Source organism: Meleagris gallopavo, chromosome 4 (genome assembly GCF_905368555.1).
Source record: "Meleagris gallopavo chromosome 4, MGAL_WU_HG_1.1, whole genome shotgun sequence".
NCBI lineage: Eukaryota > Metazoa > Chordata > Aves > Galliformes > Phasianidae > Meleagris > Meleagris gallopavo.
This window is the reverse complement of record NC_139407.1, coordinates 55,630,387-55,653,413: the sequence shown is the minus strand read 5'-3', so window position 1 is coordinate 55,653,413 and position 23,027 is coordinate 55,630,387. Positions and strand designations below refer to the sequence as shown.

Here is a 23,027-nt window from a genome sequence, read left to right as displayed (position 1 = left end):
AGCATATCCCAAGGTGGTATGTAAATGATCACAACTTAAGACAGCACCCAACACTTACACACTCCTCAACTTGTAAGTGGTTCTGCTCACTAGGTCATATGATGGGAGAGAAAGCCAAGAGAAGGAAGGACTGCATTACTGCTCGTGGCTTACGGAGAATCGTGGTGTAAAAGAAGCTGAAGCATCAGATCATGGTATTAGAGCCACCACTACTGTGTTCGGGGGATGAGGTAGAGATCATCAAGTCAAATAAATGAGGCAGGATTCATTACATACGTGTAGTCAATTATAAATCAAGTCTGCACTTCAGCTTTAATACTTCTGCATTAAAAATGGTCCACTTAATGAGAGTAGTTATTCTTTCCACTACTTTTGCTACGCTTTCAATCAATTTTCTTACTTTGTTTCATGTCTGTGTGAAAAAGTAACTTACTGTCTTGGAATTAGTTATGAAAATTTCCATCTGTGCCACACTGAACCATCCTGAAGCTAAGTACTTCTTATGAAGCCTTTGAGAAAAGAGCTAAGATATGGCTGTTAAAAAGTGTTTCCTGAAATCAGCAGTTTTGGTTTGTCTCTTGCACTTTACCTCATCTAATATTTTACATTTGTTCTGTATTAGGAATGTAGAACATTCTCCTTCGTGAAAGAGATAGCTGGGAAGCCTTCCTAAAAACCTTGGTTTTCTCTCTAGGTTATTACAATATCTTCTACAGCAGTAGAAGTTATTTACATTGTATAGCCTTCTCTGTTGGACTGGACCACTGTAAGTCAAATAAGCAACATTACTGGAATATTAATGCATACCAATACTCATGTGTACACAGCATTGCATCCCAATTTGAAAAAAAAAAAAGTCTGTCAAGGGAAATCTTGTTTGTGGAAAATTTTGTTTGTTGCCATAATAATATACATGTTATCTTACACAAACAATCAAGAGAACAATTAAACTCATAAAAATATCCAGGTTTCAGTGTGATTCATGACTCCTGAAGTCAACTTTGAAATGACTACAAAGATTAGCAAATCCTCATTTTTAGAGTCAAGCTAACTTGATCTCAATAAGGTATATTAAAACATTATTCAAATATAATGATAAATTAAAATAGAAAATTTATATTCCCTGCCAATGAAATACATTAGAATTTTTCTCTTAAACTCCAGACTATTAGCAGAAAAGCAAAATTATTATCAGAACATACTTTTAAAAGCTCTTCTGTGTGAGATCCCAGCCCAGTATAAAGGCTAAGAGGACAGGTATGTCATGTCATCACAGCATGCAATACTGCCTGCTACTGCAGGAGGTCTATGACCTCCTTTTCAGCTCCCATAAATCCACATATATTTAAAAAATATATTAACTATATTCTTAGAGTCTTTTATTCCATTTTATTGAACGATAATAGTTTCTTTCATTTTAGCTTGGCTCTACTGAAGCTTTTAGGATTAAGCTTGGCAGATTCAAAGCACATGAGTGTGGTCTGAACCATCCTCATGGAAAGAAACATAAATGCTCTCCTAAATGATTTTTAACACAATTTACTGTTGTGGTGGCAAAGAAAACATGTTTCAGTGTTCTTACAAAAAAGTAATTTAAATGATCACAGCATACATCAACAGCAAAAGGAATTGCCCTTGACACATAAATGCATTGTTGAAGCAACAGTTGAGAAATTGAGTTGTTGTTTATTACTCATTAAACCTCACTTTGAATAAAACAGATAGTGTAAAAAAAAAAATAAAAAAAATAAAAAGATGATTCATTCTCTTCTCTTGCTATATTGACTGCATGGCTAGTTCTTGTTTCTTGGTACTACCTTGAACCGTAAAAAGTCAATTGGCAATTCCACTAGTATGTTTTAACAAGAATTGACTATACACAAAATCTGACAACATTCTGCCTACTTGCCACAATGCTTCATAATAAACCAGCATCACAATATCCCCATCTTTTAAGAATACACCAAGATCAGAAAAACTTGAAGAAAAACTTTAAATATTGACTGCGTCACCATAAGAACATTTCAAGCATGGCAACAGAATGATGATATAAATTATGATACCACATCAACAAAAATACAATCCAAAGGACATATGAACAAGTAATGATGCTTCCATGTGCATTAAACTTCCAGATGCAAGAACTACGTTTGAAAATGCATGCATGCACAGATAGAAATCATGTTCCTTCTTTTTAGTCAGTAGCTACATGCTAGACTAAAAATATTTTTATGATTTCCCTAGCCGGTGCAGACAGTACACAATGTTGAATCAACATGCCAAAACAAGACAATTTCTATACCAAAACAGTACCCTGAAAAAAGACAGAGTTACAAGCATGGAGAAAGCTCCAGAATTGTAATTTTTTTCTCTTTTAACATTTCCTTTATCAAGGAACTTTCTGTTATATCCATTCTAAAGACAACAATTGATATGATTAACTATGAGTAAGAGGGAAAATAAACAAAAATTGTAAATGAAGTAATGTAAAATAGTTAACAGATTTTTCCAAAGATCCAAAACTATGAGAGGAAAGTTATCAGGTAAATGAAATAGAGTCCCAATTAAAACTAACATGAGACCATATCACAGTAACAGGTCTTACATTGCTATAGCAAGAAAAAAATTAAATATAAATATAAATTGAATGCAAAATTTTCTTGACTACAGTCAAAATTACAAAATAAAAAGAAGAGAGAGCTCTTTCTTCACTGGTAAGAAGAAGCAAATAGATGCTACTCTTTCCTTTTCTAGTTTTAGCTTTTTCTATATCAACCTCGTGTCAAACTTTGAACTTCTGAAAAACAAGTTGGGTTTTTTCTTTATGTTATTTGGCCCCAAATCAGTAAGTTAAAAATAAGAGTATAAATGAAAAAAACTCTGTACCTCAGAAAAGCACTGTATGATTACACCAAATGAGCTTAATATGAAGAATTGTATATTACATCAAGTACAAAAGAAACCAAGTATACAAAGAGCCATAATACTGTTTATATTACAACTTAAATTAATGCCTCAGTTTATTATCTGGGATAGTTTTCTACAAAATAGAATACAAAGGGGGACATAAGATTTTGCTCTGATGTTTCAAATTTTATCTTTATTCTTTGGGCAATAGAGTCAGATTAGCTCATACAGGGTTGTTTCTAAAAACAAGTATTTCTGCAGTAACTGAATTCCTTCCGCAGAACTCTTTTTCTGCTTATGTGGATACCTAACATGTTAGTTATTTTATTGAAATTAGTTGAGACTTCTGGTTAAGGAGATTTCTTCATATCACAGAAGAAACAATTTCACAAGTGTATCCCCTTTGTAAGCATATACCAGCCTTTCTGAGATCACAGTTGTATAACAATGTATTATAAATATCTAGTTTTAAAAATAGATTGAATTCACACTAGCCTAAAAACATTCCAAACAAATGCATTCAGCATGATAGCTGTATACTGTACTCAACTAGACTAATGTTGTATTTCAAATCATTCTGTAAGGATTCAATGCACAAACCCTTTAGAGTCAGCATATTTCATTTGGCATTGAATGGATACTAAAACGGATCTCTGAACGAATACTTCTCAGAAGTACATAGTGCTATTTTTTACCACTTAATTACAAAACCATTACAGATTTACATTAGAAATACTTAAGCGACAAAAAAAAAGTTTTGTTTTCAAACAACTCTGTTGGTTAATAAGCTGAATTTCTGTTTCATTTTATAATTTACCCTTCCTCAGAATATGAGAAGCTACACGGCGGAATGAAATTCTTCATGTTGAAATTAATAACCAGCTGCCACCGACTTCAATATGTCAGAATTGATTTGTTGACTCTCTGGACTGTAATACTTAGCTTTTTTCCTTTCACCTTGCCACGCTACAGCCATAAAAAAATGTAACAAACCTATTACAACTGAAAAATTAGCGTAAAATATTTTATATGTATCGAATTTGTATTTCTGAATTATAATTATTCTGCTATGTTTAATTTCGTTACTACTCTGAAATTAATATGAATATAATTAAAAAAAATCCAAAGTGCTTAGTTGCTTGACCTCTCTAATTATTTAAGATTGCAATTTAAGGTGAGGGGGGGAACAGGAACTTACCTACTTGGCACTTTGGGTAATAAGCTGCCATTTGTCCACTATTGTATGATTGTCTCTTATGCCTTTTTCTTACATTTGTATCAGTGGTCTCCCATTGTGGACTTTTTCTTTTGTTTATTCTGATAAGAACTTCAGAACTACCAGCAGGATTATCATCATGGTTTACACCACTACTTAATTCTCTGCTGTGAAACTGGTCATCCAGTCTTTCAGTCACTTTAGAAGAATTAGATCCTTTAGGTGTTTCCATTTCATTCTCTTGTTTCTTTAATGTGTTTTTCTTAGTAGAATGGGACCTCAAAAGAGGATGCCTTTTTTCTTCCAAATAGGCCTGATGGCTTTTACTTTCAACAGCTTCAGGAGAATAAATGACATTATTTAACTTAAACGAATTGTGCTGCTCAATATGGTTGATTTTTCTCAGAAATATTCTACAATCTTTAAAGGTTTTGGCTTTCCATGTATTTGGAAACAGTTTATCTTGGCTTTGTCCTTTTCTAACATTTTGTTGGCAACAAATTTTTTCATTTGTCTCTGCATGTGACTTAAGTATATTTGCTAAACCGGGATGTGGGTTAAAGTCAGAAGATCCCATCATCTGTTGAACAAATGCATCTCTGGCTTCATTCTCAGTTGGCAAGAGGCTACTCTGAGATTCTACCAAAGTTTGAGTGGGCTGGATTTCTACCGTATTTTTTTCCTGGAGCACAGGCATTCCATCACTGTTTTCCCCACTTGTACTTTTAAACAACTGGCTTTGGCAAAAAAACTGTAAATTTTTCTTTTTCGATTTCCAGCCTCCAGGAGCCTGGCTATACAGCTTTTTTTTTGTTTGTCCCCACCTATCATGCTGTAACTTTTTAAATTCATTTCTTTTTAATCTGGCTAATGCGAAATTACTTTTCATGCTTAAGACTGGAGACCTCACCATATTATGTAATATTTGTAATTTCCCTGCTGGTTTTGAAGGAGAGGATAGTGCAAACTTTTTAAAGTGCTTTCTGAAAAGGCAAGTACTAAGATCAGATTGTTTAGTTTCCATCTTTATCTCTCTAGTACTAACTACTTCTGAAGGATTGCGAGCATTTGCCTTTCTCACTAGTGAGAGAGACTGCGTTTCTGTAGTTTGCATAAACCAGGTGCAGAGTTCATTCATGTTACATTTTTTCTGAAAAAGCATTTTTATAGGTGATGTTTCAATTTCTACAAGGCAGGAGTCTAAAGGGTTTGACATTTCATTGTTACAGTCTTGTTCAGTGGGACCCCTGTTTTCACATACACATTTATCAAACTCATTTCCCCCCACTCGCAACCAGGTATTAGTAATCTGTTCAAATCTATTAATTCTTCCATCAAAGTGTCACTTGAAGCGGAAGTAGCCCACCACCTGAGAGAAGGCTTTGATGAAAAAATGGGATCCGATGATACATCATTAATGGGCCCAAAATCACTGTCCTCAAGATTCTTTTCTGAATTTTCTGAATTTCTCATTTCTGAGGTATCTGTGGATGTTATGCTCTGATTTGATTGCCTGCGTTTTTCCTTTTGATCTTTAGCTTTTTTCAAATGGAGTTTGTAAGATTTATGCAGCAAGGCACTTCTACAAGTAAATGCACTAGAGGATGCTAATGAATGTAAGAAATGCAATGAGGGCTTTCTGTCTCTAACAGAGTGTCTCAATGGAATCTCACGTTTTCTTGACACTGTCGTAATAACACTGTTTGATCCGTCTTCTCCAGAATCTTTCTGCACACTCTTTACTTGACTCATATTATTGCACAGCTGATTGTTTCTCTCCTGTGGTAGGTTTTTTTCTAACAAGTTCTGCTGTTGTAAAGGAGGCAAACAGTTGCTAATGCTCACTTTTCTTTCCTGAGGTGAAACTCTATTAACAGTCACAGATATGCCAGAGATTTTTACTTTTGCTGGCCGACCAGGTTTTCGAATGGTAGTTAATGGTTTCTTAACTGGCCGTATAATATTGCTGCAGGGATGTGGTGATGCTAGGTTGCTCTTGATAGGTCTAACATAGTCATAACCAGAGATCTCATTTTCAGTAGAAGAATTCTGCAAGGCTTTCACTATTTCAGTCAAAGCATTTTCAGTTTCTGTGGTATGCCCCTCTTTGCTGTGGTCACTGGCAAAATTGAAGTCAACCTGTTCTCTGGGCAGACTGCTGATTACATTTAGATTACCTTCAGAAACATGTCTTTTAATTCTTCTTGACCTTCCAAAAACAACCGTCACAGTGATATTTTTGTTGCTATTAACTTCTTCCATTACTGATGCATCAGTTTTGGTACTTTTACCATCACTGCTGAGTTCAGCTCTACATTCTCTCCTTTCAGTTATATCTACTTTTGGTTTTGGAGGCCGCCCAATAGGTCGCTTAACCTGCTTAACAACTTGAGGACCTATTTTCTTTGGTCTACCAGGCTTTCTTTTTAAAACAGATTCACCACTATTGCTTGACTTCTCCACAATTTCATTTTGTTTTGAGTCACTTAAGTTAGTTTGACCAACTGCACAGGAGCTTGTAATTGCTTCTGCACAAACACAGCTTGATTCCTCCTTGGCACTGTTTTCAAAATCATTGACACAGATTGCATGAGAAAGATTCTCAGTGGTCTGTTTGTCTAACACAGTGCTTGTGTACCCCTGAAATGAACAAATATCTGTGCTTCCTTTAGAAGACGCAGTTGCAGATGTCAAAGTATATTTGATGCCTTCACTGCTATTAACCTCTGAGACAAACATAAGCTTAACAGGACTGGAGTAGCTTAAGGAAGATGGTATTTCCCTAGCTTCAGAAGTTATATGCAAGGCCTCATTACTGGATGCAGAACTAGATGAATCAATGCTCAGAGACTTCAAAAGGCTGTCATGAATTTCTTGATCTATAACCATTTCTTGCTTGCTTGTTGTCACACACAGAGTTTTGTTTTTATTGCTGTTTGACAAATGTGAATGTGGAAGGAAGCTTTGTCCTGTGCATTCCACTTCATCCACACTGAAAGGGAAGTCTCTTTTAGCAAGTGGGTTCACAACCTGTTCGTAAGCATTATCTTTTACTTTTTGGCTTATTTTGTAACTATTCAACCATGAGCTGTTAGCCTTTTTAGCTAAGTTAATTGTATCTTCTAAACGCTCTACGACAACTTGCAGATTCGTGTCTCTCATAATTTTGCTTATATTTACATCACTGCATCTTTCAGAATGGACATCTTCATTTATTTGCATTTTTTCCAAACATTCTAAAGATTTCTTTGCATCAGATGATTTTCTGAATACAATATTGTTTGTTACATACACAGAGTACCATCCAGGAGGCACAATGTTGCGTTTAGTTCTGCCCGGGGTTCTGTTATTTTCCCCATGCAAAGGAAGTTGATCAGTCTCTTTTAAAGTCGCAAAATCTCCTTGAGTTTTTGCAGATTTAGCCTGGTTGGCTGCAAAAGCACTGTCTTCTGAAAGAACTAGAAAGTCAGAGCTGGTTTGAAAATTAGCAAGAGGTAGTTTGAAAGACTCTGTTTGGTGTACTGGAAAACATACTTGTTTGGTATGGCAATTCATACAAGGATTACTTTCAAGACATTGCAAATCTTTATCTTCTATCACAGTTAACCTGTGCCTTTTGTTTGGGTATATCTTATCACAGTTCTTTGCAGATTTCTTTGCATTTCTCTCAGAAATTGACTTTTTTCTTACAAGAGTTTCATCAAGGCTTGCAAGCTGCCTCTTGATTTGCAAAGACTGTCGTCGAATATACGGTGAATCAGGAGAATTATACATTGCAAATAAAGTTTCCTGACGCTTCCGAAATCTTGTTTGGATTATTTTATTTTCCATTTGCTTATCATGTTGGCGAAGTAATTCCATAAAACTATAATCACTTGCCTTAGCATTATGCAAAAGGGAGGTTATAAAGTCTCCTAATTTTACATCATTTTCTGGTGCCCTGTCACTGCTAGAAAATTTTACAAGATTTGCTGCTATATCTGTAGTGTCTATTGATTTTAACTTTTCATTAATACGGTCCATTAAATCTTGGAAAATGGCATAATGTTCACCTTTCTCAGCTTTCTCAGAATTCATGCAATTGTTGTCTTCTTCATCTATTGACTGCAGTGCTCCAGCTGAATACTCAGTCACTTTTTCTCCACATGTTTTGTTTTCATATTCAAATTCTCCATTGCTTCCTTCAGCTGGCAGTAAGTATGGAGGCTGGTTGATGGTTATTTCAGGCTTGTTATTGTCTAAAATTGGAAAATCCATAATTGATCCTTCCACTGTCTCACACTCTTTATTCTGCACAGGTGACAGTGGTGGTGGTGACGGGCTGCGAGATCTACTTGAATTTTTAATGCTTTTTAACAGATCACAGTCCTTAACTGAAGATGCACATGCTACTGCTTTCACAGAATGCTTGGTAGAATTTTGCAATTGTTCAGCACAATACTTATGAGAACTACATGCTTTGTTCACCATGGTCTTAATACATCCAATCGCTACAGCTTGGCATGACAAAGAATGGAAATCTTTAATACAAATAGGCAGAGGTGGTAAATAAGTGTTTGGTATTTGATTTTGTAAACAGCAACTTTTTGTTATCATATGTCCTTTGCAATTGCAAAATGAAACATGAACATCCTCTTCAGTAAGGAAACTGGGAGTTTCAGAGTGGACTGAATATGTTTGTTTGCAACTGCAAACTATAGGAATGCTTTCATCTTGCATTAAAAATTTTAACATAGCCAAAGTCTGTTGCCAGTGATATGAACAATAAGACTCCAAAACTTTGTTTAATGCTGATTTTCCTTTTTCCAAACTAGTAGTTTCCTCTGAATTTGCATCAGCTGTTGAGCTTGAACTGAAAATGAAAACAAATCAAAACAAAACATAAATTACAGTAAAACACCATATCTACTGTTTGTTATGCAAGCAATGGTTAAGCTTGACACTAGAAACCTGAAGTTTGCAAAACAGTTCTGTTCTATTTGCACAACTCTCTCAAACTTGCAAGTTTCACTAGAAATGATGTGCATCTTATATGTAGCTGTGGTAATCCTACCATAAGAAGAAAAACAATCAGAACTACGGAACATAAAGAACAGCTTAAAATACAACTTCTTGTATTTAACTGTAATTAAGCAGTGTTAACTTCCTCATGTTTGAGATCATCTTATCCGTTAATGAAGTAAAACCTCACCATGAACCTGGGGGCTCAGTGTTACTGCCATTTCACAAACTGAGCAGTTGAAGCACAGAAAGGGATGATAAATGACTTGCCTAAGGTCACAAATCAAGCTTGTAGCTGAGGCAAGAATGGATCCATTTCTCCTGAGACACCTCCTAAGATATTCACGTACCAAAACATACTGAATGCTCTTAGGATAGTCATTAAATATTCTTTTAATGACAGGGTTTTCTCCATCTTTCTAGAACAGTTAATCTTAATAGGCTCATAGAAAATTTTAAAAGTAACCGTTTGCTATTGTTTCTGTTCTTTTCAGATAAAAATTTTCCTTTTGATATTTAACTAAACTGTAGTGGTGCACCAAGGGCTCTTCAATATGTTACACACACACATATGCACACACACAGATTCCTTCCCTATACAGAGAGATAATCACCGCTGGAATAACGAACTGCTCTGACAAAAGTTAATATCCATTACATCTCAAATACAGGGTAGGTCTATATCTGAGGAAGACTTCTGAGCAGTTATATTTTTATCAATATATTAACTCAAAATAAAATCACTTATGAAACACTACCTTAACTATTTAATTCATTCTTTATCAATTATTAAAACTAATGTCACTACTTACCTAATCAATCATTTATATTGAAAAGCTGAAATTTTCCATGGTAGAAATTAGTACAAATATTTCTTCATTTAAATACAAATTGGATAGCAACTATCACCAGATAGTTAATATCTAATTCAAATGTTTTACTGAAACCAATTGCATGACCAGAAAATATTAGAAGAATTCTGTTTTAGAAAAGTATGTATTGTTTAAACATATCACCAAACTCTGAACATGACACTAACTTTTTGATCTAATACTACTTTGCTTAACTTTTTGCATTTAAGCCTGAACTTTGGAATAACTTAATTTTGTTTGGTATTATAATTGTTTTGAATAAGGAACAGACATTATTTAAATGTACTATATTTATATAAAAGTTACCTATTTTTTTAATTAGCTCATACTCAATGTAATTAACATCAATAACTTTCAGCTTCAGGTTTCTTAATAGAAATTATACATGCAAATTTGTAGTTTTATTGTCCCGGATGGATTTTATAGTTCAGAGCTTTAAAACAGCCAACTATGCATAGTAATTCCTTATGTTCTTTCCTTCTCTTGAAATATTTAGTATGAAATGGAACATACTGAAAATCAATGAATAGGTAATATTGGTAACTCATAAAAGTCTAAGACAATAGTGATACTACTAATTCAAATTGTAATTATGTTTAAATCAGAGGCATAAAAATATTAAACCCCTCTTTGCACTTGCAATCTAAAATAAAAACATTCAAGGACACTCTGACAGGATTTAAATGATTTTGAAACACCTCTGCACTGAAGAGTTAGAACATTACTTCTAGTTCCATCTTATTAGAGATCATCCTACGAATTCAGGAGTCACAAGGTGTTGAAATATATCACTTGTGCTTGTGAAAATAAAGCATATTCGTATAAAACAATTACAGGCAAAAATTGCCCTACCCATCACCATGAATTTAAGGAAATAACATATCAAAAAGCTAAACAGAAGTGAAAAAAAAAAACAACAAAACACACCACTAGGTCACACTAGGTCATGGATATTTTGTTTGTAAATCACAGTAGATTTGTTACATACTAATTTGCAAGCTGATGGGTGCAGCACAGTCTTTTATAGATTAACTCTGTCTTTTCAGGTTTGCAAGTTCTGCCTAATTGAGTTTCACTAGAGATCTTTTAATGGAGATTGCTTGTATTCATAATGTGAGTAATTGCTATTTCAGATATTTCAATGGTGGAAGAAACTTCCAGAACCCTAAAAACCTTCTCAGAGTTAATAATCACATTTTCCAAAGGCCTCAAAATGGCTCTGAATTTGCCATGTTGAGATCAATCTATTAAAAAGTAATATACTGCACACTCTCCTAATATTCTTTCTTTCCCGGCTACCTAACCTTGCATGAAACAACTACAGACCACTCTCCTTTCATGCGTGTTAGTTTCTGACAGACAACTTCACCTATTGTAAAATGCTACCATGCTCCAAATGACCTCTGTTTCTGGAAATGCAGCAACCCCTGCCTTGGTCAGCATTTGGGAGCAGATTCTGCTCATTCCGCTTTAAAGCAACACATTTGTTTGAAGAGAGTCTCTGTCTGTAGAGATGCCACATATTCAAACAAACTAATGTAAATACCTTTTCATTGCAATTACGGAACTGTATTTCAGTTTTCTATAATTCCTTTAATTCTTCCATATAGCCATTTAAATTTGCATTGTCATACAGCAGCTATAGCATTAATTCTATAGAATGAAGAATGAGCTATTCTGCAACTGCACACTTCCTTTACAGAACTGCCTTACACATCTTACAAATAAAAATTAAAAAAAATAAAAAATAAAAAATAATAAAAAAAAAAGCCAGCAAGAGTGAGGAGGAAATGAAGGGGCTTAGAGGGGAAGGGAGGAAGGGATTAATACTTGCTGCTCTCCTGCTCCCTTTTGTGCCCAAAATCTCTGAAGAAAAAAGTGAGGTGTGGAATTATGCTATCTCCCTGCTGGAGGGGAGGGTCATTTAATACCATAGATTAACGACTGACTGGGGTCTAAAACTGGCTCAAAGGCAGAAATGTTATAAGGCTAAGAACTAGACTTTCGGTCTATTATTTTAGATATAACTATTTCTCCTCATAAACTCAGGAAAAAGTGCTATTAGAGGACTCCCAAAAGACTTCCTTCCCTAAAGTTCTGTCTTCTGATTTCCCAGCCACAGGAAGAAGGACAAATCTAGCAACATCTCGGGAGACTGAGAAGAGGAACAGAATGGGAACATAACACATTTGCAAGTACTCATATGGACCACAGAAATCCTACAGAAACTAATGTGTACTTACTGATATGTTTGTTTTCTGGCTTTACTAAGAAAACACGTTTATCTAAAAAAAGCTGTATTTTAACTATATTATTAGTAAAATTCAGTTCCATTTAAGAGTCTACATAGTTTTTGATTACTTGTAGCTGCAAATTAATTTTATATTCAGATTCTTTGGCTTTCTGAAATTGTTCTCATTAATGAATAATACATACATTTTAAGCAGTCACCCTTCCTGAAATCTACTATGTCTGCTATATAAAATTCTCAGAGTAAACTAGCCATTAAATGTTTAATCTGTACAGGTCTTGCTCTTAATCCACTAATAAATGTATGCCTCAGGAGTAAGTCAAATGAGTCAGCGTACAGGTTTTTCATTTCTTTTTCTTTTTTTTTCTTTTTTTTTTTTTTTTACTGAATGAGCAAATCAATCACACATCAGTGTTGTAAATTTATGTGCAAAAGCATTGAAGTGCTTTACTACAAATTACAACGTAGAAACACGTTAACTAAACAATTAAATTCATACAATTAGATTTAGGAATATAACAACACAAAGAAGAAACAGAATTACAGTACATTTACAACACAAGACAAATACATGGAATTCATTAGAAAATATTGTAATAAATAATTCATGAATTATAGTGCAATTGATTTATGCATAAATATAACTAATTGCCTAAAAATCAGTTGTTAACAAAAATCTGTCAAAAATCAAGGCAGCCACAGAGTTTTACTAAATTACTGCGACAATGGAAATACTGCAATTAAAAAACAAATACAAGTATTTGTACTGTAAACAACTAAAAAATCAGTCTCACTAAAGTTAATATACAATTTAATATAAAATTGTCATTAGCTACCAGAAATGGTTTAAACAGCTTTACTGAGCAGTAGTTCTAAAAACAGAGGCACTGTTTTTTAATATAAAATACTTGAGAAACATTCAAATAAGTAGAAAGCATGTAGGGCTTGCTTTCGCCTTCATTTAAAATTCTGCTGAAACATGGATTTTCAGAAATTGTCAATTACTAAGTAGTTACTGATAACAGAATTTATAAAACAGTTCAAAGTGTGTAATTTAAGTGACATTTAGTGGAGTCATAAGGGTTGGGGAAGGAGAATCTACACATTTCCCTGCCTTTCCTTAGTTGTGTAATCAAAGGTTAGCCTAATAATTAGAAACAAATAATTCTGTTCCTTTAAACACTTACAGGTTGAGTATCATCTATAAACTATCAAAAAATATTTTAATATACTATTTCTGACCAAAAAATAAATACAAGTACTAAAATGTTGAAAATTAATTATAATATTACATACAAAACTACTGAGTACTGTTAAGTCAATAGTAAAATGATCCCTGATTTTATGAATCCTGTTAAATTTTTGGTCAGGTCACCTTCTAAACGATATAAAAAGAGTACTGTAACTTGCCTTCAATATAAACTTCAGGCTCAAATTTATAATGTTGTCTGAGGAGTAGAAAACATCAACACGGTACAAATATTAGGCAATGTACTGAAATCCCAAAGTTTTGCAAGTAAAACAGATCTTGAATGTTTAATGTATTTTTAAACTTCACTTTCCAGTGGGGATGAATTAACAATTTAATTCTTCTGGCCCTCACAAAATATGGCTTAATTCTTTTAAAATGAAAGATGACCCTGACACCTGCTGTTTTTGACCTTGTTATCAGGTACAGTTCTGCTTAAAAAAGGATTCATTTTGAAATATGCAAGTAAACCTTAACCACTGAAGATTCAGTATAGATCTTGGAGACCAAAAAAGTGATACACTGCTTTTGCAGTTTCACTTAAATTCTTACGGGTTACTCTATTTTAAAGTGTAAGCTCTTATTTTTCAGTAAGGTTAATAAATTAGGACTAGATTTTGCCACTAATATTGCAACTATGCTCTCCAGTGACTTTAATGGCAAATTCATTTAAAAGTCAAGTTACCTGATGTAGCCCATATGTATCTAATGTCCCCCTTTTTTTTTTTATAGTTAACCTATACCTACATATGAAAATTTAAGTGCGAGAGAAAAAATGGACAATCTACGTATGCATGTGCACCAAATGTATAAAAGTTGGAGAAAAGTCTTTTTCTATCCCAAATTAATGCATACAGACATAATTACATTTTGAGAGGAAAAGGGCATTTGTGTTCTGTATCGAATATATGAAGCAAGTCCCTGCTCTTTATATGCAGACACGTACTTAGTGATAGTCCATGAAAAAATTAAGCTTGATATAAAGTCCAGTGTGAATACTTTGAAATCCATTTAAAAACTGTAATACGAAAGTAATTGGTCTCCCTTATAGTTTATTAAAAGTTACGTATTTAAAGTGAACTGCCTAACTTCTAACTACCAAATTTATAAAGAATTTATATTATTGAAAGTTTTAAAACAGCTTCACTGTTTAATATTTGTATTTCTATCAAGACCCTGAACTGCAAATTTGGTTATTAGCAAAATGATAATGTAACTTGGTATTCATTTTGATAAACTGAAAATGTTTTGAAATGTCACAGCAGCAAATACATTACAGTTACAGTGAGGTTTTTCAATAGGAGTGTGACACAATCCTTAAATAAATTTTAAGTAGTCATAACATCAACTAACCAGCACATTGAAACAAAACAAAACAAAAAAAGGAAACAAAACAAGAAACCATTCTCAAGCTCATTCTGTGCACATTATGAACACGCTCTAAGATGCATTTCAACTTTCTTTTGAAACCTTATAGGTCATCTTATTTTTCAAACTAAAAAGGAAAATTATGATAAGGATTAAATTATGTTATGCTCTTAAGTATTCCATCTTATTTCATATTTAATAATTCTATAACTACAGTAATTTCTCGGGTTTCGTAAGTGTACACTTTGTAAACACCAATTTCTTTCTAAACCACCAACAAAATTTTCTTAAAATGATAAAAAATGCAGTTTATGCCTGCTAACACACATTTTTAGTAATGAAATGTTTCTTTCTTACTTGTATTGGATATTTAAGTAACGATTAACTTTTGTTTTTCTTTCACAGAATGTACTATAACCTACTAATACTTCACAAATTCACTCCCTGGTAAGGAACTAGCTTTTTAAAACAATCCCTTGATTTGTATAATCTGAGTTACTTACAATTTATTGCAAGTATTCTGTGAAGTTTGTAAGTTTGCTAACCATAGATCGTGTATTTCTGTAATAAGATGGTTTGTTGAATGGGTAGAGTGGTTCTTCATCAATTAAAAATTATGCTTCACATGACAAATACTCGTTCTCCCAAAACATTTTTATGCTATTGACTACTAAATAAAACCTGAATCTTTTCACCTATTTATACAAGGATTATATTAAATACACACTATCAGAATTAAGTGAGGAACTCTATAATTCTGTCCACAGTGAAAACCCTGAATAAAACTATTTTTCAAAAGGCATGTATGTGGTTTTTGAACTGTATCATTTCACGTCTCCTGTCAGAATGAACATATGTATTTCTCACACTGTGTGTGTATACAGACATACATACACACACACACACACAAAACAATTTGCTAACAGTTATTCTACACAGGCTTGCTACTTGTTTTGCAGCTGCCAGTCCCTGAATCTGTCATATTAAATAAGCCAGTGTCTGGTAAACGGAGTTTCTTCTTCGGCGGAGTCTTCAATGTTCCAGATCTTTCTTTTACTTTATATTCTAAAGTGCTGTGAGGTACCCCATAAATTCCTTGTGCTTTGGAAACACTCATTTTCCCACTCATTACCATTGCAATTGCTTCTTCCATTATTTCATGATCATACTGCCGATACCGGCCACGTTTTTTTCTTGGCTGCTTATTATCTTTACGATCCAAACTATCTTCTGTATTTTCTGAGGTTCCATCTACCGTCCCATTCTTAGCATTAAGACACAAAGGAGAGAGGTCCCCATGCAGAAAGTAGGAATCAACACTTGAGTGAGTTACAGGTCCAGAACATTCAATTTTGTTCTGTTTAGGGAGTATATTTTTCAATTTTTGAAGAGCTGATCCTTCTAAGACTGAGGAGGTTTTAGAAACGTGGTACATAACATCCAGAAGACCAGCAGTATCAGACTGTGGTTTGGACACAGAACTTATTCTTAGCTGAGGAATTTTTAATTGTACAGTAGGATTCGTAGTTTCATATTGGAGATTTTCATTTTTTTCTTTAAATTGTGTGACCATTCTCTGCAGAGTTAATTGGTGGAGGTAACTGGAAGCTGTTGGGAATTTTAATTCTGAGGTTTCAAGTAGACTGAGTTTACTTTTTTCTGTGCGCTCTGCTTGAGCTCTTGCCCACAAGGCTACTTTTTGTAGGACTGCACAAGTTTCTTTACTGTCTTTAAATGAATAACTATCATTGAAATCTCGAGTTTTGTTTTTAAAAGGTGCAGGCTTTCCTGCTGGTAAGGCTTCTAAGTGGAGAAGTAAAGTTTTTTGAGGTATGCCATAAAGTATGCCTGCTTTATTTATGTCCAGTGCTCCAGACTGAATGTCTTTCAAAGCTTTTGAGAGCAAACCATCTGCAAACTCAGCACTTCTTTCCACATAGTCCTCTCTGTGTCTGTGTAGTCTCCTGGATGGATGGAATGAAACGATGGTAAACTGATGTATGAGAGACTCTCACACAGCTATGGAAGGGAAGGGTCCACTCCTTTATTATACTCCTTGCTTCGGTAACATCACTGCTTCTGATACTTTTAAGCCTTTGAGATGTGGTAGTTAAATGATTATCCTAGCAAAATGTTACAGTTCTGGTAGGACAGTGCATCAAAAGTCATACGGTGGCTTCTACAGCAGCCCTTCCAAGAACTTTATATCCTATCTCAGTATTTGGTAATATTCTCATGTGCTTGCTATATTCCCTTGTTCACATGCTTGCAGAGCAACACTGTTATAATTTTAATTATACAATTAACGTTCCATTAAATACCCAAATCCTGAAGGAGTTTTTGTTAGTAGAAACGTGACGTTACCGCTAAACAAGTAATAAAAGAGTCAACCCCCTCATAGAAAATTTGCAGCAATAAGTACATAACTACACACGAACATCCCAGACTTACACAAACTAGGCTTTCTACAACCATAAGGTAAAGTGTCATAGATAACAATCAAGTCCATTTTGGCAAAATGAAACACAGTTTTATAAACTTCTAGCCACTACTTACAGCTAATTACAAAGTCATATCAATTTTTAAAGCTTCTTCATATCAGCAAATTAATAAAATGCAATTTTACACCATCCAACAAGTACTGCTATTGTATTCCTATTTGTAATAAGTTATTTTGTAAGACGTACAGGTGACAAAAAGGGTCCTGCTATGGCTAGTGGATGGGAGGATGCCAAAATCATAACAAAATCCAACAAAACAATGTGTTTCTTTTGTGGTAGCTTGCAGCAGAGGCAATGTTTTTCTTGCTGGATAAGAAATTTAACTATTTGCCACCACATACCATAGCCAGAACCATGATGTAAGTATAAATATGATGATTAAGAGCTCTCTCTCTCGCGCGCATTCTCTTGCTCATATTAAGGAGTATTATAAATAATAGTCGTTTAACTTGTTCATGTTAGTTGAAGAATATTTTAAATCTAAATATTAACATGTTTCTTTTTTTGTCAAAAACTGCAGTTTCCTAAGTGAACTCTGAAAGAATAAATTTGCATTCTCTTCTACTGTCCTACTACTTTCATTGTGTCTACATAAGCAATTTTCAGTTCATTTTTAGTAACATGAACTAAAGTTTGGTGATTGTTCTGATAACTTTTCTTTAAACAGAAAAAAATAAAAAAGACAAATGAAACATATGATATATACATAGACACACACTTATGAGTGACACAAATTCTTTTGAAAGAAAAATATAAACCACGCGTGTGTGTCAGTATATACTAATATGTTATGAACATAAAACCTGACTTCAGAGAAGTAAGAGAAAACTCGATTTTCTTTTACATAGGCCAAAGAGAGTCCTAAAAGTTGCTTACCCAGACACCGAGTTTTCAGAACACAAGGGATCGTATTTTGGCTCTTCCAACCTTGCGCTTTTCTTTGTAGAGAGATCTAACACTCCATCCCCTGCAAAGAATAGTGATACAAAGAGTAGTCATGACAGCAGTTTAAGGATTATCTCAGAATTTCTTTTTTACCAATCATTTCTACCTATGTAACAATGTTTAAGCAGTTAAATTTATCCCGTAAAATTTCTGATGCCTTATTTTTTTTCACAGTATCAGCTGTCTGTAAATGGTTTTGGATGATTTATAGTAAAACTGTCTAAAATTAAGAAAGAAAAACAAAAACACAGAAATAACAAAATTTAAAAGAAGAATCTGTTTTAAGCAGAAACATGAAACTTTTCCTAAAAACCATGTATGCACGGACACCGTACTGTTTACTTCCAAGGCAAGGAGCTTCATATTATTTTGTGTACACATACTGCAAACAAATCTGATAATGAAATTAAAATGGGCCTAATTAAATCATAGATTTACATAATCATTCAGGCTAGAATGGTACTCAGGAGATCTCTAGACCAATCTCCTGTTCTGAGATCAGATCAGACAACTGGATGAGAAAGGAACAGTAGTAGTATCCCAACAAATGGGAAGAAAGAGAGCTCAAGCCATGTTTTCAGTATATGGGACCTATGTTATTAAAGGTTCCAGCTGTTTGTTTACACATACACACCTGCTGCCCCCACACAGATATAATAATGTGACTACAGAACCAGAAAGACCTAAACTGGGGTGAGAATTAACTCTGTCAAGACACTGGCAAATGTTGCGTTCAAAATTTATAGCTGGACGTTGAAACTTATCAAGTATTGAAAAAGAAAAACTGTGTTTAATTTTAAATCAACATTTAGTAACATTGAAAATTAGCAAATCTCTTCATTAGCTGAAAATTTCCTTCTAATTATTGCTTAGGTTGCTTTTTTTGGCTTTTATTTTTAAATCGCATTTAATGTATTGATAAATCCCCTAAACATACTTAAGTTTCATACCTGCCTTCCTTGATTCTCTGTTTCAACCTTGGGCTGGTTGTGAGTCTGAGCTCTATGAATCTAATTTTGAGTTTCAACACTCACAAGCAACGTCACTGCTTGTCCTTTTTACAGTAGTATCATTTTTATGTTATTATGTATTATCTGTAAAATATTAACCAATTGCATGTTTTCCCATAGCCCTGGATGTACAACATGAAACACTGGTTGAATTTCCCAAATGCCAGCACTCAAACAAGAATTCAGAAAAATTCTTAGGTTAACTCTGCTTTATTACCCATACTGCTAAGAAATAGAGTTTTGTGAGGAAATAAATACACCTATTTGTTTTGGTCTGCTTAAAACAGCTTTTGACTGGTTTTGCCAAACAATCTTATGTTGGAAAAAAGAGAAAAATTAGCATTGTAGATCAGGGGAAAAAATATTTATAAATACTTTTCAAGATGTCCCTTTCCTCCTAAACTTGTTCTCTTCAAAGTATTTCTTAAACCCTTGGGATTGTAAAGGAAGCACTATAGTTAATGCTAAATCAAGCTTTCTGAAGCAGTAATATTTCAGAAAGAAAAGCCAATTAAAATCACAGCAGAAATATTCTGCAGGGACTATCCAGCCTACCCAGCTGTAAAATATTCCCAACTCCTGTGCAACAGATGGATCTCATCTGTTGTATACTGCTAGTGATAGAAACTATGTTAGCCTTTGTGCATTTGCTTTCACAATTTCCACCTTCAGTTAATTGATAGTCACAGGCAGCATGACATAAAATGCTTAGAAGAATCACTGGATAAAATCACTAGAAAAAATACTTCAGAAAACTACCTCAAAGTTCACAACTGATCAGGTTGCAAAGGGTTCACAGAATCACAGAATTGTAGGGGTTGGAAGGGACCTCTAGAGATCATCGAGACCAACTCCCCTGCCAAAGCAGGTTCCCTACACCAGGTCGCACAGGTAGGCGTCCAGGCGAGACTTGAATATCTCCAGAGAAGGAGACTCCACAACCTCCCTGGGCAGCCTGTTCCAGTGCTCCGTCACCCTCACCGTGAAGAAGTTCTTACGCACATTCGTGTCAAACTTCCTGTGCTGCAGCTTATGTCCGTTTCCCCTCGTCCTGTCTCCACGCACCACTGAAAAGAGACTGGCCTCACCACCATGGCCGCCACACCTCAGGTATTTATAAACCTGGATCAGGTCCCCTCTCAATCGTCTTTTTCTCAAGGCTAAACAGACCCAGTTCACTTAGCCTCTCTTCATAGGTTAATCATTAGATCACTATCACCTGACTACTAAGAACAAAAGAACACCAGGTATAGATTAAAATCAAAACAAACAGCAAAATGAAAACACGCTCTGAAATACACAGCTGGAAAAAAACAAATTAACCCATAACTGAAATAGAATGATTTGCTAAGGACTTTGGAATATCAAGATAACCAACCTGAATGGCTCTGTCTAATCAACGTACAAAGAAATTGAAGCTAACAAGATTCTTAGAGAAAAAGTCAAAGGCTCTGGAAAGATTCCATGACAAAATCTGAACAGATCATATCATTTTTATCTCCTGTTTTCCTAAGTGCCTCTGACAACAAAAGCCCTCAGTAAGCTGTAAAAATCACTAAAAGGAGCACAGTACTGAAAATATACTGCTATGGCAAGAAAATTAGATACATTTTGGGCCTCTAAAAGGTAAGCAGACTGAAGAATCATTTTAGGTTCAAGATAGCTGAATATCCAACACAGAAAATGCAAGTATTAAATATGTGTATTGCACTTCCCTGAAGACTATGTTCTATCACAGAATCACTATCATAGAATCACTCAGGTTGGAAAAGACCTTAAAGATCATCGAAAGGCGATCACCAGCAAGAAGAGCAAAAGAGAAATGTGAGAGATTTGATATTTGCACAAAAGAGCAGGGAAAGTCATCACTGACTGGGTTCAGCAAGATTATTTTCTCAGCTTAACAAAATTTTTCATGTGATGTGATGTTCACACATACTCTAATAATTTTATGCACATTATCTCCTGCATGGCAAACAGGAATTTGTTTGAAAAGCAGTGCCCCTTGAGAATATGCTTCTTCCCTGGTACATTACTGAAAACACAAAGAATGAAGCAGATGCAACTCATCCTTCCGCAATCGCATTAATATGGGGCCCAAAATCACACAGTTTTCTAGTATTGAAGAACACAACCATATTGTACAGGTGAACAGTGAACCTTGAAAACCTAAATTACTTGCAAGGTAGGAATAGTACCTTTTAAACCAAAACAGCATTTTCTATTATTTTTTCAAATCACTCAAACCAGATGATTTAGACAAGAATTCTAGACAGGAAGAAAATGACATCAGGACCAGAAAAAACTATATAAGGTGATTCAAATTAGATCTACAGAATTACTTCCACTCGTTAGCTAAAAACATGACAATTACCAAGACAGTACTCATTAACAATTATGAAACATTAGATAATAAAGACAAACTGCTACAAGTTTTTCAGGTCTGCTCCTCTTGGTATTCCAATGAAATTCTTTATGCTTTTTATCAGATTTTTTTATCAGATGATTTTGAACTTCAAAGAAATGGCTTTAGCACTGCCTTGTTGACTTCTCAGCACCACATCATCAGGTACAAAAATACCAAGGTATGCTAAGCTTCTTCAAAACAAACAGGAGAACAATAACTTGAGTCTCCTCCAAACTAGCAAGGTTAGAGAACCAGAAAGAATAGGCCTTTATAGGAACCCTTGAATTCCTACCATAAAATTTCAGCACTCATTTTAGCAAATATCTAATTTTCTGGGTTTCAAGAAATCTCTTACAAATTATCTATCTAAAGTCAGATGATCTACTCTACTCAGTCCTCTAACTCTAGATGTATCAGAAACTTCTACTCCTAGCACAGGAGAACGCATCAGCCTGGCCACCACCTGTACTGCATACCTCTCTTACTGTCCCAGCAACTGCCAGACCTCAGAAATCTCTCTTCCTGACTACTATCTTCATAATCTGGCCTCGGATCTGTTTGCTGGGAAGCTGCATTTTTTTGCGTTTTTTTGAACCCACTAACACTGTCCATCTCTAAAACCTTTTGTCGCACCAGTTCCAGATGTTTACAATTAACTGTGCAAATGAAGCTCCTTATCCGTTGGGTTTTTTTTCTCCTTCTAATAAGCTTCAGAAAACTATTTGTAAGAGCTCAAACAACTTTTATTAACTATTAATTTATTATTATATTATTACATTTATTATTTATTAATTTTTGTTAACTACCACCTTGACTAGCCCATTTTTGCTGACCTGATATGCAATTTTATAAAGTAAAACACTGGCAAATGGAAAGTGTATGACTATATATGGTGTGTATATGGCAAAGTGGTGGTGGCAGTGGGGCTGAGCTGCAGGGGTAACCACTGTGAGATCAGGGGCAAGCCCCACTGCAGTCAGTCATAGCTAATTCCATTCAGCTCCAACAATTCACTCAGGGCAAAGTTGAACCCAACCTAGCTGGTGGCTCCCTGTGGCAAAACAAATTTAAGAAAGAACAAAAAACATAGGACAAAAAAGAAAGAGGGAACTAAAATGATGAGAAACAGTAAAGGGAACCCCAAGTGGAGAGAAAAAATGAGGAAAGAGGAACCACAGGTAGAAACACCTATGTACTGATTATGAATCCCATCCCCCCACTTTTTTTGAATGCGTAACATCAAAAGCGGTAAAGGGATAGGCTTGTACAAGAATTAGAAGTGAAAGTTAGCAAGGGAAAA

General features: G+C 34.6%; 1 protein-coding gene across 1 annotated transcript in view; it reads right to left on the bottom strand.

The window, feature by feature from the left end:
- Positions 1 to 1,523: 1,523 nt before the first annotated feature.
- Positions 1,524 to 23,027, bottom strand: part of LCORL (ligand dependent nuclear receptor corepressor like) — a 61,453-nt gene continuing 39,949 nt past the window's right edge. The window contains 3 exon segments of the mRNA XM_085223412.1: positions 1,524 to 5,449; positions 5,452 to 8,975; positions 18,242 to 18,332. Coding sequence (XP_085079538.1) covers positions 4,077 to 5,449; positions 5,452 to 8,975; positions 18,242 to 18,332 — 4,988 coding nt within the window. The 3' untranslated portion in view covers positions 1,524 to 4,076.